At 38.1% G+C, this 19,331-nt stretch overlaps 1 protein-coding gene across 1 annotated transcript; it reads left to right on the forward strand.

Moving 5' to 3' along the window:
* The first annotated feature begins 6,250 nt into the window (after positions 1 to 6,250).
* On the forward strand, positions 6,251 to 12,049 carry LOC138319428 (bromodomain-containing protein DDB_G0280777-like). The gene is made up of 4 exons (XM_069262617.1): positions 6,251 to 6,275; positions 7,459 to 8,286; positions 8,885 to 9,232; positions 11,685 to 12,049. The coding sequence occupies exons 1-4, from the start codon at positions 6,251 to 6,253 to the stop codon at positions 12,047 to 12,049; spliced, it is 1,566 nt and encodes a 521-aa protein (XP_069118718.1).
* Positions 12,050 to 19,331: the final 7,282 nt, after the last annotated feature.

The raw sequence follows: 19,331 nt of genomic DNA on the forward strand, positions 1-19,331 counted from the left end.
AGTCAGGGTCATGAAAACATGTCATGTGTAAATAATCATTGATCCGGTCCAGCGCCAATACTGTCTAGTTGTTCCGGTAAATGGTTTGTGCATTTTAAAATAGACGAATCAAGAAAACAGGTTCTAAAACAAGTAAATGTTAAAGAAAAATATCTATTAGGTTGACCTTTGGAATATGGATGTAACGTTACGGAGTTCTAAATTAACTTAAATGGTATAATTCTGTGTAAATCTTAACCCTGCTAGACACACAATATTTACAATTAGACAAAACAATATATATATTTTGATTCATCACAAAACCTCTTTTGAAATCTGGTTTTGGTATTAACATTTAGAAGTATATAACTTGGTAATGGGAACGTCGTCTATTGCCTTGTCAAAAGAGGTCAATACAATTAAAAAACACCTTTCAAAGTCTTTATCTGATATAAGCCAAAGTGGTTTTGGATTTCTTAGATTTTGTTTATGCTCTTATAATCTCTATTTGGTGACAAGGTTTTGTAACCGTATTGGTTACCATTTAAATGACAGATTCACTAAAAACTAGGTTTGGTTCTGAAAAAAACCACGTTTCATGTAAAGGGTACTTAACACGAAATATTTAGCTGAACAGTAAAACAACGTGCCATTTTAAACAAACAAAAAGGTTGTAATGACCAAAAGAGGGAACAACTATGGAATCACTCGCTGTGTGTCTAAAAGTCATTAAACCGGTGGTTACATTTCTTTGATTGCGTAAAACAACATATCAGTTTTAGATGATTATGAAGTTTCACTTTAACATCATACTATCATGATTCAAGCTATATTGTGCTGCCTATAATAATCTTTTTTCAAAGTTGTATTACTTTAATTAAACAATTAAAGCGGGTAAATAGATGAACAGCTTCTATTTGAGGGTGTCACTCCGACGACGGAACACAATTTAAATTTTACAACAGACAGTCATATTAGAACGTCGTAGACACTTGACAAATTGCAATGAACACAGAACATGATGACAAATGTTTCAAGCAACACTACCATATGCCATACAAACCTTAATGCTGATTAAAGCCGACATTTTCAAAAGAGGTACATGTGGGATTAAGGAGTAATGGTAACCAATGGATCTCACAGTTTTAAAATCTGATGGTTCAACAGCCTTTAATATATGTCGTTGGTTTTATACCCAGGCACTTTACTGTTATATGATAAGATAAGATAAGATTTATTCTGGTTCAGGACTATATGATGTCCTCTATACTAGACTCGTATAGATACATACTACATAAGTAGAATACATTAATGATATATAACAACTTATACTAAATTATGGTTTTCTATTATATTGTTGCTTCGTAATGGAAAACAAATTCCCGATTTCTCCAATGATTATCTAACTTATTATTAATTGCCGATACTACATGTTCAGACAGTTCATTCCAAATAGTTACAGTTCTATTCGAGAAATATTTCTTTCTGAGTAAAGTTGTTGACCGTTTAGGGAATATTTTTTCGTGTGTCCTGATGCGTGTCTTCAAAGTAATATGGCATTAAAGCCTTATTTATCATAATTATGACTCCTTATTTTATATAGTTCAAGCATATCGCCTTTGATTCTGCTGAAAGCCAGCGTTGGTAGGTTTAGCTTCTTCAATCTTTCTTGGTAGGCCATGTTTTCCATTTCTGGAAGACACCTGATTGTTCTGTTTTCAACATGTTTCTTAAGATATTGTGCCCATACAGGACTAGCGTAATCGAGCTGTCATATTGTTAAACATTTGTTTTCTATAAAGGAATAAACAACTCTTTATCCATAAACTGGAATGTTCATCTGAGAAGTTCGAACATCAGTTTACTTTCTTAACTTTTTCTGATATATGTTCATCCAATGTTAATTCTGAGTATATAATAACTTCTATGTCTTTTTCCTGGAAGTTTTTCTGCATGCAGTTTCTGTTGAGATAGTTTACTTGTTCGACTTCATTGTGATTCCTGCTACTTCCTCTGCCTGTCCTCATATGCTTACAATTTTCTGGGTGCATTTTTAGTGTCAAGGTCTTTCTGAAGATTTAGGTTATTTTGATCACTTTCAATGATTTAAAATATTTTTGTATCGTCTACAAATAAGTATATTTCCGAGTCTACTGCTTCAGTGAGGTCATTCACGTAAATAACAATCTTTTAAGGTCCTAGTACTGAACCTTTTGGAACGTCTGATGTAACGCTGGTCCATTCGGAATCTGCACCGTCCACAGATAATTTTTGCTGCCGACTAATAAGAAACGATGATTAGAAAAATTATAAGAATGTAATTTGTTGATTAATCTGCTGTGAGGGACCGTATCGAATGTTTTTTGGTAACCCATATAAATGCAATCTATAAAGTGTCCTTTATGCATAGCTTCCGTCCATTTATCCATTACATCTAGTAGCTGTAAACATGTTGAACGCCCCCCCCCCAGATATAAAACCATATTGCCTATCTGAGAAGTTATTTGACCTTACGAATTTAGTTATACGTTTTTTATGATGCACTACTACTGATGTTAATGAAACTGGTTTATAGTTGCCTGCATCACTTTTGTCCGCTTTTTTGTATATAACAGAGACTCGAACATTCTTCCAATCTTCTGGTAGTGTTCCTGTTGATAGTGACTGATTTGATATTGTGGTCAGAGGATCTGATATTGACTCGGCAATGTGATGTAGCTCGTCTAATCCTGGTGATTTTTCTGATTTTAGGTTAGTTAGCATTTTTGAATACCAGTTCCTTGTTGACAGTTAACCTTGCCATTTCCTCGGTGACTTTCTTAGGTTTTAGTTGTTGTGTTTCCTCTGAATCTTCCTCTACAAACACACTGCTGAAGAATGCATGAATGCTGATAGCACCTTAGCTTTTCCTAAGTTTGTTGATACTTTAATCGAGTTCTTGTCTTTTGAGTTTGAATATAGATCTCCGATGTTGGACTTTGATGTTGATTTAGATTATATACACATCCAAACAACTTTTGGGTCAGTTTTTGCTTTTTTCGCTATGTTGTGCTCGTACTCTTTTCTTAATTTTCTTGTTAGTTTTCTCACTCTGTTCCTTGCCCTGTGTATTGAGTTCTTACTTCTAAATCTATACGTCTTGAAGCTTTTCTAAATTAGTGTTTCTTTTTAATTTGCCTCCAAAATGATTTGTTCTGCTGGGAAGCTATGCATGTTGTTCCTGCCAACTGTAATTAATTTGGTTGGTCTGTATCTATCTTCTATTTCCTTTAATAATCTTTTGAAAGTGATCCAATATTCATCGACTCCGAAGGATTTGTTTATCTTTTCGTTCCAATTTATTTTGGTCAATTCGGCGTTGATTATTCCGTAGTCAGTCTTGTTGCAACAATTTCTCTGTTTAGTGCGTATATCAATTTTTACATTACTTCTAATATAAGGACACAATGATCTCTTTTTCCGAGTGGACTCTGATATTCTATTTCAGACAACCAATGTTCATTCCTTGTTATCATAAGCTTCATGATAATGAGATTTATCTATACCTCTCAATCTTCATGGCTCATGAACGCGCTGAGAAAGAAAGCGGTCTTGTAGCTTTTGTATAAATTTGTATTCTTGTTTTTCAGTGCTCCCCCTCTTGTATTCCACGACTGCCAGTTAACTCCCGGGTAATTGAAGTCCCCCATAAATAATAGTTTATCGTGTCCCTTTCTGTTCGCTTCATTTATTATATCAAGTAATTTATTGCTACTCTCTGCACTCTGAGTTTTCAAAGTTTTTGCTTACGATTTTGTAGTTCAAGTTACTATTTACATCGTCTTCTGTTGCATTCATACTTTGTATTCTTGGTTTTGGCTTTACTTTCCAATCATTTCTGGTTTCGTGTCAATGATTCTGATGTTTAGTTCTGTTAGTTTATTTTTGAGCTGGTCTGCGTTTGTATACATACATTTAATGTTTTCAAACATTATTCCTGACCACTTTTTCACGGCCAATAGAAAGATTGTCTGCGTTAGTTCGTAAAGAGAATAGACCAGCGTCAGTTATATATGATTCTTCTTCTCTGACTGGAATTAACTGGTCTTACGATCTTCCTTGTCCACGGAGGCCCTATTACTCTGTATGAGAATTCTTCCGATTTATTTGTTGTTTGTTTGTTTGATTAATTAAAGTCCTATTAAAAGGTCATTTAAGGACGGCCTTCTATGTATGCCGTGTGTTGCGTGTAAGTTGTGCGAGGTGCGTGTTTTTGGAGACTGTGGTATATTTATGATGTGTCTTCTGGTATAGTGGAACTCTTGTCCTTTTCATAGTGCTATATCACTGAAGCATGCCGCCGAAGACACCAAGCAACACACTCCATCCGGTCACATTATACTGACAACGGGCGAACCAGTCGTCCCATTCCCTGTATGCTGAACGCTAAGCAGGAGCAGAAAATACCACTTTTATAGACTTTGGTGTGTCTCGGCCAGGGGACAAAACCCAGAGCCTTCCTCACAGGGGCGAACGCTCAACTCAAGGCCAAACGTGAGGCGGTGCCAAGGGAGGCATTAGCCCCCGATTTGTCCTGACTTTGTTTACCCTTAGCAGTTTCCCATAAAGCCGTTTCCTGTTCCCTTTCCTGCTTTGTTAGATCGTTGCTTATTCTATATCATTTGAACAGAGTTAATAGCAATTGTCTTCTCGCACACGTGGCTGGATCCTCGTCTGGTTCATTTCTGCGCTTTCCGAGTCTTATACATTGGTAACCACAGGTACATCATCGCTCAGTTTAACACAGCATCTTCTTAGGATTTTATTTGTTTTCTCGATATCATGTGTTAATTTCTCCTGTCTTTGATTTGATTCAATTTCCAAAACACAATATTGTTTTCTCTAGACTTGCGGTCGTTGATATCTGTTAGAATGCTTTTTACGTTAGTCCGCGCTTCTGTATTCACATTCTTTTTGCAATACTGCTGCCCAAGAGTTGGTGGCTTTCTCATTGCTAATCAGTTGGAGATCATATGAAAGTTGTACTCCTCTGGAGTTTTTTGTAAACATACAATACAGTAGAAGAATCTACATTTTTCGCATTCTAACAGTTTTCCTTTGAGATCCGTGATTACGCCACTACAATCTCTGCGCTCAATATAACTCTCCTCGCGCGTCTTCGCTTGCCACTGGAGGTTTGAAAGCAATGTCCTGCTGGCTGTCGCTGTTTATAAAAAAAGTTTTCGATCCTGTTGAAGAAGTGACTTTTGACACAGGTTTCGCCTTAGAAGATCTTGCTCTGTGTGTCTTTGGATCGTCGCTAGCTAGGGATTTCGCTATATTGTTTACCCTCGTCGGACCCATACCGATTTGAAAATCGGCCGACGTTACCGTAATTCTTGTTTAAGTCTCGTTTATTAGCTAACAAGAGGTAAAGCCTTTTGTAAGTTGTACTCTTGTATCTACTCGGCTATATCCTTTGATGCATTGCGTTAAGAAATGGCAAAAATCTGAGGTTCTCCTGCCTCAGATTGTTTTCCAACCGGCACTTATGACGTCACAAAAGCTTTTCAAAGCCGATGACAATGATCTATGCAGTACAGATATGATCTGATATGGCCTCTAAACGCGACGGATATTGAAGGGTATTAGGCGATTGTCCTTAATCGTTCGGACGAGAGTCATCTCTTACATACAAATATAAGGTATAAAGCACTGTACTGAACTCATCCTTATAACATTATGTATAACAACAATCGTCTATATAGACAGACTGTATCCATTTCTAACCAATCTAACGACTTTTATTGTAATACAGTACCCTTCCAGTCTTTTGTTTCTCAATGTATCGATATCGAAATTATAGTGGAATCTTACGTGGTTTTGAGCGTTCATCCGCGAAAGGTTTTCCCGAGGGACAGAATATCCCTATCTCCTATGTATATTCATAATTCATATATCTATGTTACTAAGAGAAATATTACAATTAAGACCGTTATTGACAAAAACAACATATATTAATGACGTCATGTGTTTTAGTACATGTGCCTTATATTTGCCTATCTTATTAAAATATAGTCCTTTCCCAACTAAAGACAGATATTTGACAGTATCCATCTATTCCTTACACAATGTACAACTTTAATCTGATAATGAAATGAATAGAAGTTTTTCCCTGGATTTACATCATATTTACTAAAGGCCGGACTTTTTAGATTCAATCGTTTAAAAACCGATCATATGTTACAAACACTTCGTTGCTAGCATAATAAAAAAAACCATGTGACGAGAAATGTTGTACCTACACGAGTCTGCCGGTAAGAGTTACAAAACCAGGACAGCATCTCGAGTTCATGGCCGAATGATGCTGAGGGAATAAATTGACGATTACTTGTGTTCACGATTTGGCCGTATTTGTAATTGATTTCAAGATGTTATTATTTCCTTCCATATTTGTCAGTTACGTCGTAATTACTTGATATCGTCTAGACGGTCAAACGGTTTATGACTGTGAATTGCTGAATATTCCCTCAGTGAAATATATCCATATTGAAAATAACAGTCTGAAAACGTATAAGAGAAAATAATTGTCATCGATTCAGCTAAATTTAGGCAATTTTGTTTTGAATATAAAAATAACGAATACTACAAAACGGCAAAATTACTAATCTATACCCACAATTGATTATACCAAACATTGATTAAACGAAGACAAAACCCAGAAATTGGTTATAGTAATAAGCCGATTGATAAATTGATCATGGACAAAATGCAAAAGTAATACTTCGAATTTACAAAACAATCTCACAACACTGAAAGCAGTCGGTTTTTTTTTATTTGGAATAAACGAAACAAAACTATATATGACTATAGCATATTGACTAGGTGTTTCCATTTTTAGAAACACCGAGTTAATATTCCTGTGTGAACTTCATTGCCCAAAAGCTGCTTTTTTCCTTATGATTGGTATATACATTAGAGATTGTTTTTGACATTTGTGCATGACATTTCATATCTAATATAAAAATCAAGGACTTTGTTTCGGTCCGTAAGGTGTTACATGTACATGTGTATATCGCATTTGTAGAATTTAAAATAATGACCGGCCGAAACAAAGGTCCATAATTAATATTTATATAAAGTATTCTGATTTGGTGTTTTACTTTCATTTACATGTTATCGCACTGTTTGAATCAAAAACAGAAATAATCATCACCAAACTCCAATCCTGGACAGAAACAATCATCACCTAACCCCAATTAAGGACAGAAACCATAAACATCCAACCCCAATCCTGGACAGAAACAATAAACATCCAACCCCAATCCTGAACAGAAACAATAATCACCAAACCCCAATCCAAGACAGAAACAGTCATCACCTAACCCTAATTAAGGACAGAAACCATAATCACCAAACCCCAATCCAAGACAGAAACAATCATCACCTAACCCCAATCCTGGACAGAAACAATAATCACCAAACCCCAATCCTGGACAGAAACAATAATCACCAAACCCCAATCCTGGACAGAAACAATCATCACCAAACCCCAATCCTGGACAGAAACAATCATCACCCAACCCCAATCCTGGACAGAAACAATCATCACCCAACCCCAATCCTGGACAGAAACAATAATCACCAAACCCCAATCCAGGACAGAAACAATCATCACCAAACCCCAATCCAGGACAGAAACAATCATCACCCAACCCCAATCCAAGACAGAAACAATAATCACCCAACCCCAATCCTGGACAGAAACCATAATCACCCAACCCCAATCCTGGACCAGAAACAATAATCACCAAACCCCAATCCAGGACAGACACAATAATCACCAAACCCCAATGAAAGACAGAAACAATCATCACCTAACCCTAATTAAGGACAGAAACATAAACATCCAACCCAACGACCCAATCCAGGACGGAAACAATAATCACCAAACCCCAATCCAAGACAGAAACAATAATCACCTAACCCCAATCCTGGACAGAAACAATAATCACCCAACCCCAATCCTGGACAGAAACAATAATCACCAAACCCCAATCCTGGACAGAAACAATCATCACCCAACCCCAATCCTGGACAGAAACAATCATCACCCAACCCCAATCCTAGACAGAAACAATCATCACCCAACCCCAATCCTGGACAAAAACAATAATCACGAAACCCCAATCCTAGACAGAAACAATCATCACCCAACCCCAATCCTGGACAAAAACGATCATCACCAAACCCCAAATCAGGACAGAAACAATCATCATCCAACCCCAATCAAAGACAGAAACAATAATCACCTAACCCCAAATTACGGTCAGAAAAAATAATCACCAAACCCCAATCCAAGACAGAAACAATAATCACCAAACCCCAATCCAGGACAGATACAATAATCACCAAACCCCAATTAAGGACAGAAACCATAAACATTGAACCCCAATACAGGACAGAAACAATAATCACTAAACCCCAATCCTGGACAGAAACAATCATCACCCAACCCCAATCCTGGACAGAAACAATCATCACCCAACCCCAATCCTGGACAGATACAATAATCACCAAACCCCAATCCAAGACAGAAACAATCATCACCAAACCCCAATCCAAGACAGAAACAATCATCACCCAACCCAAATCCAAGACAGAAACAATCATCACCCAACACCAATCCAAGACAGAAACAATCATCACCAAACCCAATCCAGGACTGAAACAATAAACATCCAACCCCAATTCTGGACAGAAACAATAAACATCCAGCCCCTATCCAAGACAGAAACAATCATCACCAAACCCCAATTAAGGACAGAAACCATAAACATTCAACCCCAATCCAAGACAGAAACAATCATCACCTAACCCCAATCCTGGACAGAAACAATAATCACCCAACCCCAATCCTGGACAGAAACAATCATCACCCAACCCCAATCCAAGACAGTAACAATCATCACCCAACTCCAATCCAAGACAGAAACAATCATCACCCAGCCCCAATCCTGGACAGAAACAATCATCACCCAACCCCAATCCTGGACAGAAACAATCATCACCCAACCCCAATCCAAGACAGAAACAATCATCACCCAACCCCAATCCTGGACAGAAACAATCATCACCCAACCCCAATCCTGGACAGAAACAATCATCACCCAACCCCAATCCAAGACAGAAACAATCATCACCAAACCCAAATCCAGGACAGTAACAATCATCACCAAACCCCAATCCAAGACAGAAACAAGAGGCCCAGAGGGCCTGTATCGCTCACCTGGTTTTTTGTTAGTAATTATCACAAGACTCTGACAATTAGAATAATAAGCAAAATTGACTCCCAAAGTTTAATTTTGAATCACAATCATACAATGATGCTATTGATACCATACAAATATGCTATCCAATACATAAGTTCAGAGATAAAGTAATTTATATGAAAGTAGTAGCCTAATTGACCTTTTTGACCTCGCATCTATTGTTGTCTAAGGCCCCGGGGGTCAGCCCTATCATTTGTACAATTTCAAATCCCAACCCTATAAAGATGCTACCATTGCATTATAAGTGCTCTTCCATTCTTAGTTGCAGAGAAGAAGTCGTTTATATGGAAATAGCTAAATTAACCCCTTTTGACCCCACCCTTCAGGCCCCCGGGGGGTCAGCCCCATCATTTGCAAAATTTTGAATCCAAACCCTATAAGGATGTAACCATTGCATTATGAGCGTAATCCCATGTTAAGTTGCAGAGAAAAAGTCATTAATATGGAAATTGACCACTTTTGACCCCGCCCCTCAGGCCCCCGGGGGTCAGCCCTATCATTTGCACAATTTGGAATCCCCACCCTATTAGGATGCTACCATTGCATTATGGGTGCTATACCATGCTTAGGTGCAGAGAAGAAGTCATTTATATGGAAATAGCCAAATTGACCCCTTTTGACCCCACCCTTCAGCCCCCGGGGGGTCAGCCCCATCATTTGCAAAATTTTGAATCCAAACCCTATAAGGATGTAACCATTGCATTATGAGCGTAATCCCATGTTAAGTTGCAGAGAAAAAGTCATTAATATGGAAATTGACCACTTTTGACCCCGCCCCTCAGGCCCCCGGGGGTCAGCCCTATCATTTGCACAATTTGGAATCCCCACCCTATTAGGATGCTACCATTGCATTATGGGTGCTATACCATGCTTAGGTGCAGAGAAGAAGTCATTTATATGGAAATAGCCAAATTGACCCCTTTTGACCCCGCCCCTCAGGCCCCCGGGGGGTCAGCCCTATCATTTGCACAATTTTGAATCCCCACACTATAAGGATGCTACCATTGTATTATGGGTGCTATACCATGCTTAGTTTCAGAGAAGAAGTCGTTTATATGGAAATAGCCAAATTGACCCCTTTTGACCCCGCCCCTCAGGCCCCCGGGGGGTCAGCCCCATCATTTGCACAATTTGGAATCCCCACCCTATAAGGATGCTACCATTGCATTATGGGTGCTATACCACGCTTAGTTGCAGAGAAGAAGTCATTTATATGGAAAAAGCCAAATTGACCCCTTTTGACCCCGCCCCTCAAGCCCCCGGGTGGGTCAGCCCTATCATTTGCACAATTTTGATTCCCCACCCTATAAGGATGCTACCATTGCATTATAAGTGCTCTTCCATTCTTAGTTTCAGAGAAGAAGTCGTTTATATGGAAATAGCCAAATTGGCCCCTTTTGACCCCGCCCCTCAGGCCCCCAGGAGGTCAGCCCCATCATTTGTACAATTTTGAATCCCCACCCTATAAGGATGCTACCATTGCACTATGGGTGCTATCCCATGCTTGGTTTCAGAGAAGAAGTCGTTTATATGGAAATAGCCAAATTGATCCCTTTTGACACCGCCCTTCAGGTCCCCCGGGGGTCAGCCCCATCATTTGTACAATTTTGAATCCCCACCCTATAACGATACTACCATTGCATTATGAGTGCTATCTCATGCTTAGTTTCAGAGAAGAAGTCGTTTTTATGGAAATAGCCAAATTGACCCCATTTGACCCCGTCCCTCAGGCCCCCAGGGGGTCAGCCCCATCATTTGTACAATTTTGAATCCCCACCCTATAAGGATGCTACCATTGCATTATGGGTGCTATCCCATGCTTGGTTTCAGAGAAGAAGTCGTTATATGGAAATAGCCAAATTGACCCCTTTTGGCCCCGCCCCTCAGGCCCTCGGGGGATCAGCCCCATCATTTGTACAATTTTCAGTTAGTAGCCCATAAGGATACTACCAGTCAAATTTTGTTGAAATCCGACCAGCGGTTATGGAGACGAAGTCGATTGTTGACGGACGCCGGACGCTGCGGTATCCCATAAGCTCACCTCGGTCCTTCGGACCAGGTGAGCTAACAATCATCACCAAACCCCAATCCAAGACAGAAACAATCATCACCAAACCCCAATCCAAGACAGAAACAATCATCACCCAACCCCAATCCAAGACAGAAACAATCATCACCCAACACCAATCCAAGACAGAAACAATAATCACCAAACCCAATCCAGGACTGAAACAATAAACATCCAACCCCAATCCTGGACAGAAACAATAAACATCCAACCCCTATCCAAGACAGAAACAATCATCACCAAACCCCAATTAAGGACAGAAACCATAAATATCCAACCCCAATCCTGGACAGAAACAATAATCACTCAACCCCAATCCTGGACAGAAACAATCATCACCCAACCCCAATCCTGGACAGAAACAATCATCACCCAACCCCAATCCAAGACAGTAACAATCATCACCCAACTCCAATCCAAGACAGAAACAATCATCACCCAGCCCCAATCCTGGACAGAAACAATCATCACCCAACTCCAATCCAAGACAGAAACAATCATCACCCAACCCCAATCCAAGACAGAAACAATCATCACCCAACCCCAATCCAGGACAGTAACAATCATCACCCAACTCCAGTCCAAGACAGAAACAATCATCACCCAGTCCCAATCCTGGACAGAAACAATCATCACCCAACCCCAAACCAAGACAGAAACAATTATCACCAAACCCAATCCAGGACAGTAACAATCATCATCTAACCCCAATCCAGGTAGTTTACAATAATCACCAAACCCCAATCCAAGACAGAAACAATCATCACCAAACCCCAATCCAAGACAGAAACAATCATCACCCAACCCCAAACCAAGACAGAAACAATCATCACCCAACTCCAATCCAGGACTGAAACAATAAACATCCAACCCCAATCCTGGACAAAAACAATAAACATACAACCCCTATCCAAGACAGAAACAATCATCACCAAACCCCAATTAAGGACAGAAACCATAAATATCCAACCCCAATCCAAGACAGAAACAATCATCACCTAACCCCAATCCTGGACAGAAACAATAATCACTCAACCCCAATCCTGGACAGAAACAATCATCACCCAACTCCAATCCAAGACAGAAACAATCATCACCAAACCCAAATCCAGGACAGTAACAATCATCATCCAAGGACAGATACAATAATCAACAACCCCAATCCAAGACAGAAAAAATCATCACCCAACCCCAAATCAGGACAGATACAATCATCACCCAACCCCAATCCCTCAAAAAGTTCAATTCCCTCCTATGAGATAACGGGACTTTGTCATAACTTTCCATCACTACATTAAAGTACCTCACTGAAGCACACTATCTGTGTATATTGAGACTCAATGCTAGTCATTTTTCCCCGCAACTGGCCTTGCTAAACGTTGGTCTCGAACTTGAAACCAAAGACGTTGTGTATTAGAGATAATAAGTTGAAATATCTTTACCATTGCACGTCTACAAAGTTTTTGGAGAAGGTACTTCAAAAGTGACCCTGCAGGTAGGTCGTTTGAATTGTACCTGATGCCCGTATTGCATGATCGTAAAAGGCGACTAACTTTAGGATCTTATCTTGTTTCTTCTTCCTAACTGACTTTATCTTTCCTTATGCCTCCTTTGGCACCGCCTCGCTTTTGGTCTTGAGTTGAGCGTTCGCCCCTGTGAGGAAGGTTCTGGGTTCTGTCCTCTGGCCGAGACAAACGAAAGTCTATAAAGCGGTAGTTTCTGCTCCTGCTTAGCGCTCAGCATACTACAGTAGGAGTAGGACGACTGGTTCGTCCATTGTCAGTGTAATGTGACCGGGTTGGGTGTGTTGCTTGGTGTCTCCGGCGACATGCTTCAGTGACATAGCACTATTAAAATAGCAACAGTTTCACTATACAAGAAGACACAACACGAACATACCGTAGTCTCCCAAAACCCGCACCTAGCACTTTATACACGCTACACACTGTATACATGGGAGGTCGTTCTTGCATAACCCCGGCTGTTAATAGGAGGTTTAAATAATCAAACAAACATATTTCAAAATTGTTTTTTAAACAAATCCATCCTCTGTACGGAATATTCCGGATTATGTATCCTAGCCAAGACACACCATAGTCTATATAAATGGAAGTTCCTGTACCTGCTGAGCATTCAACTTTAAGGGAGCTGGGCAACGGCCTGTTCCTGGGTGTACGTATAATGTGAGCAGGTGTTGTGTGCTGTCCGGTGTCTACTCCGGTGTGCTTCGGTAAAATGGCGCCATTAATCGAGACAGAGCTTTTGAAAATGACACAATACGAACATACCGCAGTCTCACAAAATATAAAGACATTCATACCAACACCTTAAATGTCCCTGGATGTTAATAGGACTTAAATCAAATAACCGACCAGCTCATAGTTTCTTTGTACTTTTTGTCATCACGATTTGTACGTCCTGCCCCTAATCGACACTTCATATAATCGGTGTGAACACTTTAAATCAATTGTGTTTTCGCCTTGAACGAGACAGCATAGTGATAACCACACGTTGATGCTATAACTAGTTAATATCTCGTATTACGGATCAAATTATACAAATTGTTTTTCAGCCATTATCTGTTGAGCTGAGAACTAATCTCAGAAAATATCCTTTTTTCTCCGGGAAATCTGAAATTTAATTCTTGTAATTATATTCCATTCAACTACCATTTATCACCTCTCCGTGAATATGGCATCTGGACTTTACTAAAATTCTCTCTTCTGGACATTTACGATAACATTTCTTCCTTTTCAGCAAATCTGTATTTAATTGACAATTACAGGCAATGATTTCTAAACCATACCACAAGCGGATTACCTCTAAATCTGCGTCAAATTAAAGCATTCGTATAAAGGAAAATGGCAAATTTCTGAAGCATAGGCACAGAATATTCCAATATTATTCAACTAAAACTTGCATTAAGAATTTAATACTTTGAACATATTATCCCTTATCCCACTCCTGCAGAGAACACGCCAAGGCTATGGCAAGACCGGTGTCAAGAGATAACAAGAGAAAAAATGTCGTAGTACATATTTTGCTGTATTTCAAATAGACATTTTTTCTGCATACGATTTTGCACGCATGTCGATTTCGTGGGTTTTGATAACTACGAAAGTTCAAACTATGACAAAGAAATATTTCACGAACATTCCAGTCAGGATGAACCTCCATTTACAGAACCGAGCTGTTTATAAAGATAGGAAATTGATACCGGATTGAATGGTTAACTTTTACCAGTGAGTACTGGATCTCCTTACACAATATTGTACCAACCAATTGAACTGTCTTCGGTCCATAACACGTTTATATACACTATATTATGACACTATACCTACTGTATGGAAAAATGCTTCGCCTTTGCAATAATTATTTTGGACTGAAGCGGTGATATTATAGTGCATTGAAATACCTATCTTATTAAATAGTCTACATATATCACAGAGCATTTACAAATCACTTACTTCGTATTTTTTTTGCCAGTTCTTGGTGGGTAGTAAAAAACCAAGAAAAAATTCTGGAGAAATAACAGTAAACTTTATTTAAAATGAACTGAAAATAGTTCAATGAAACATTTCTGACGAACAGGTAGTCAAATTTAAAAACGATCGTTCGCGAGAAAGAACACAAGCAGCTGTCGAACAATGCTAATTGGCTGTTTATATATTCAGTGATACGACGCTGAAGGAAATATCACTCTAGTTAAGAGAGTTGAGAAGAAGACTACATTTGAGAGATGCATGTACATTTTTATTGTACATGAATATATGGTATTAATACGGCAACACATAGATACATTTTTTCTTTCGAGATAAAGCAATGAATGGAATAATACATACATTTTTGAGGGGAAAATCAATTTTTATAACGGGCAAACCAATCGCCAATAGCCTAATTATGGATATCGCATGAGTCATGAAGTAAATAATGTTTTATAGGCATATTGGAAAACACATCACAAATTATCTGGTATTACATAAAATATGTAGATTTATTTGAGTAAATTACGAAGACAGCGGTAACCTACTTCTGTCTTTCTAAAACTTCGCCAAGTGGAACTAATTCTTGAACAGAAGTTGTCCGAAAATTGGTGTCATCAATTATTAGTATTGCCTATTCTATAGTGCTACCTCAATGAACAAAATAAAGCAGAAAGTTATATGGAAATGTATCCAAAATGAATACAATGAGTGGCGATATAACGTGACTTCAGTATAGTAAGGCGAACCGTAACCGATACTAAAAATTTAATCTACTGCAGGATAACATTCTTATGTCAAATTAATTTAGATAGATCCAAGCCATTTGATCAGTATCAAAGTCGTTCCTTGGAATCAGAGCAATTTGATTTTAATGTCATTCAATCCTCTCTATGTTAGCGCCAGTCCTCGATATCAACCTAAGGCATTGGAGTATTACCTTTTCTATTGAAACACGCGAATATCTAAGAAAAAGCCAGCGGTTTCCTTGACAACAAATCAAGTATTTATCTCGGTTGAGAACTCGATCAGATAGCAATCCAACCGCAGGCATGCTTGTCAACACGTCTTACGCTCTTATTGAAATTGTGCAAACCCTTCATGAGAATTAGATCGATAGATTGGAATCGTCGATATCAGTTTTAATGACAAAATTGTCAACAGTTTTAAAAATTTTTTACTTTAAAATTAACAGAAACTTCTCATTAATTTGTTAATAATCAACATAAAATGTTCATTTGCTGCTTAGCATGTCATGTTTGCAATATGATGGTTCAATAATATTTTGTTCTATTTCTTTCTTTGCTCCATCTCTTTTGTTTTCATTTTCTTCCGTTAATTACGAGTCACGACCAAATATATTTTAATCTAGTCGTCACAAAGAAGCAGATGTCGTTCGTCACATACAAATGACATTTATGTATTTGTCAATGTCGTCTTGTAACAGGACCCCGCATCTTCACTTACAATCACCATGTCTGTCTGTCTGCTCATCTATAAGTGATTTCCTGAAATTTACTCAAAACAACTTAGCCGATGGTTTTAAAATTAGAAACAGGTGAATATGTAAAAACGCAACAGAGGGTTAAATAATTCCTTGTAAAAACCAAAGTGACCACCGTCACCCATTAATGGACTAAAAGCTTTGAAGGGGTGTACAGAAGTGTTCTGGATATCTGCATAAGATTAAAATGGTTTTAAATGTGTAAATGGCTGATAGCATGGCACTCTACCCAATTTGTTAATATTCAATTGAATTAATAAAAAGAAAACACGTGATCATTATAACAGTTTGGTTCTAAATTTCGATTTGTTGACCCTTTTTACGGAAAGAAAGCATCACATTTTACCGAAAGTTGCCTAACCGTCACCGCTCATGGGTCATCAAAGCAAAAACCTTCGCATGAAACATACTTTGTATACACACATATACACATGTATGTAACTTTAAAATGAATCTCATAATAACAGTTTAGCGGGCACATACTAAATTCTGGATTGAGGATCCATATTTTTTCTGGTGGTTTGTGATGCGTTTTCTACAAAGCTTTGTTTAGTAAATAAATACAAAGGTCGCAGTGGGGTTATACAGTGACGCATGAAATGGGGCAAATACATACTTACGCATCAATACACGACGGCCGTCGATACAAAATGATATACATGTAGGTATGAGAAATACTGAAAATGATTGTACCATTGTTGAAAATCGTCATGATAAGAGTCACCATTTCTTAGTACTTGAGTCAGTATGCAGCGTTTTTGGTTCAACTTTAGCCGGGACAGATCCCTTTCTGAGTAAGTGATGATTTGTTTGCTTACCGCTATGAAGTTGCCTTTGATGAGCTTTATATGTCGAGTAATTATTCTCTTCGCTCTCACCGGACCGCTTAGACAATTTATATCAATGAGATGACCTTGGTTATCTTAAACTGTGCTTCAAGTCTTATCAGCTGCTAATGAATAAATATATTGCATCTCAAGGTCTTAGCTCAGTCATTCTGTCTTTGACACTCACAAGTAACAATTTAAACCCTTTACAGAAAAAAATAGCATATATGTATTTAATGATTGATAAACCAATTAGTCTACCATAACTGAATAGGATAGAAATATGAAAACCAGTAAGTTGCGGTGTTCATAACGTCAGTAATAGATAACGGGCTGATGAGAAATTCAAAATATTCCAACTTAATAGGACCGATGTACGGTCTGTATTAAATACTTGACCTTTTATATCCACCCTTCCTAGTGTTGGCTCTATCTTGCTGTTTGAGAGTTGAATGCTACTTTAACAATAAATAAATGTATACTCGTATATAATTTGACTTCATGAACGTTAAAAGCGGTGCTGAGTCGTGAACAAAAGTGCCTTGAGAATGGTTTATCATGTAAATGGATATTACTAAAGAGTTCATAAGATAGAATGTTAAAATATATAGCAGACAGTAATTTCCTGACGTGAAACGCAGTGTTAGAAAACGGTTTCTGTACGAGAATTATGCACGGTATTTATTCGCAACTGAGGAAATTAAGATTATTCTAAGCTCGACATTTTTTTGGTATTATTTTACCGGACGTTATTTCTCTTGAACATAAATATGATATGCATATGTATATTCGTATACAAAAAGCAAAAACGTTAAAATGTGTTTGACACTTACATTAATAGATACAACATAGATCAGAACGGTTTTCAATGAAATAAATGGTTTGTGATGTTTCAATACATATTCTTTCCTATATGAATACATTTGAACTTCTTGTGCTACTGTATATTCCCTGATCAAATTCATTCTACTATGAAGCAAAATACATACGGTTACGGATGTTAACTTATAAATGTATTAAATTGACTGCCTATGAAATTCCAACCATTGTAAAGTTTGTTCTTATGCGTTGGTTACTTTCATATAAACTGGTGATTAAAGATCATTTGTTTGTTTGTTTGTTTGATTAATTAACGTCCTATTAACAGCTCTGGTCATGTAAGGACGGCCTCCCATGTATGCGGTGTGTTGCGTGTATGTTGTGCGAGGTGCGTGTTTTGGGAGACTGCGGTATATTCATGTTGTGTCTTCTTGTATAGTGGAACTTTTTATAGTGCTATATTACTGAAGCATGCCGCCGAAGACACCAAGCAACACACCCCACCCGGTCACATTATACTGACAACGGGCGAACCAGTCGTCCCACTCCCTGTATGCTGAGCGCTAAGCAGGAGCAGAAACTACCACTTTTATAGACTTTGGTGTGTCTCGGCCAGGGGACAGAACCCAGAGCCTTCCTCACAGGGGCGAACGCTCAACTCAAGGCCAAAAGTGAGGCGGTGCCAAGGGAGGCATTAGGAAAGATAAAGTCAGTTAGGAAGAAGAGAAAAGATAAGATCCTAAATTTAGTCGCCTTTTACGATCATGCAATAGGGGCAGCAGGTACAATTCTAACGCCCTACCTGCAGGGCCACTTTCATATAAACTGGTGATTAAAGATCAAAACCTAATAGATTTTTTCATTTGTGGTGAACAATTCTTCCTGCGATATTCGCTTTTTTATCAGTACAATACCATACAGTAAATGTTAAAAGTATAAATGTAACAAACATTGTTCAAATGAACCAAAATTGTAAGTGATTTTTCAGCCTACCACGTAGCATTTGTTATCAATAAGCTTTCCGTCATCTTACGTACACTATTGAATATTCAGACTATGTAACTGCAGTCTACGCTTTGGATATGAAAGTAAATATCTGATGGCAGAAAACTATTTTGATGTATTGATTGTGTTATCATCTAATTCATGTAAGCATTGAAGTCATAGTTTTGGATATAAAAGTAAATATCTGATGGCAGAAAACTATTTTAATGTATTGTTTGTGATATCATCCAATTCATAAGCATTGAAGTAACAGTTTTGGATATAAAAGAAAATATCTGATGGCAGAAAACTATTTTGATGTATTGTTTCTGATACCACCCCTTGTCCGTACAGTTA

Source organism: Argopecten irradians, chromosome 1 (assembly GCF_041381155.1).
Source record: "Argopecten irradians isolate NY chromosome 1, Ai_NY, whole genome shotgun sequence".
NCBI lineage: Eukaryota > Metazoa > Mollusca > Bivalvia > Pectinida > Pectinidae > Argopecten > Argopecten irradians.

Excerpts from the sequence above, each read along its gene's own strand:
- LOC138319428 (XM_069262617.1), top strand. The coding sequence starts at position 6,251 with ATGTTGTACCTACACGAGTCTGCCG. Across the intron at positions 6,276-7,458 it reads GTACCTACACGAGTCTGCCG|AAACAATAATCACCAAACCC; the intron begins GTAAGAGTTACA and ends AATCCTGGACAG. Across the intron at positions 9,233-11,684 it reads AGAAACAAGAGGCCCAGAGG|AAACAATCATCACCCAACCC; the intron begins GCCTGTATCGCT and ends AATCCTGGACAG.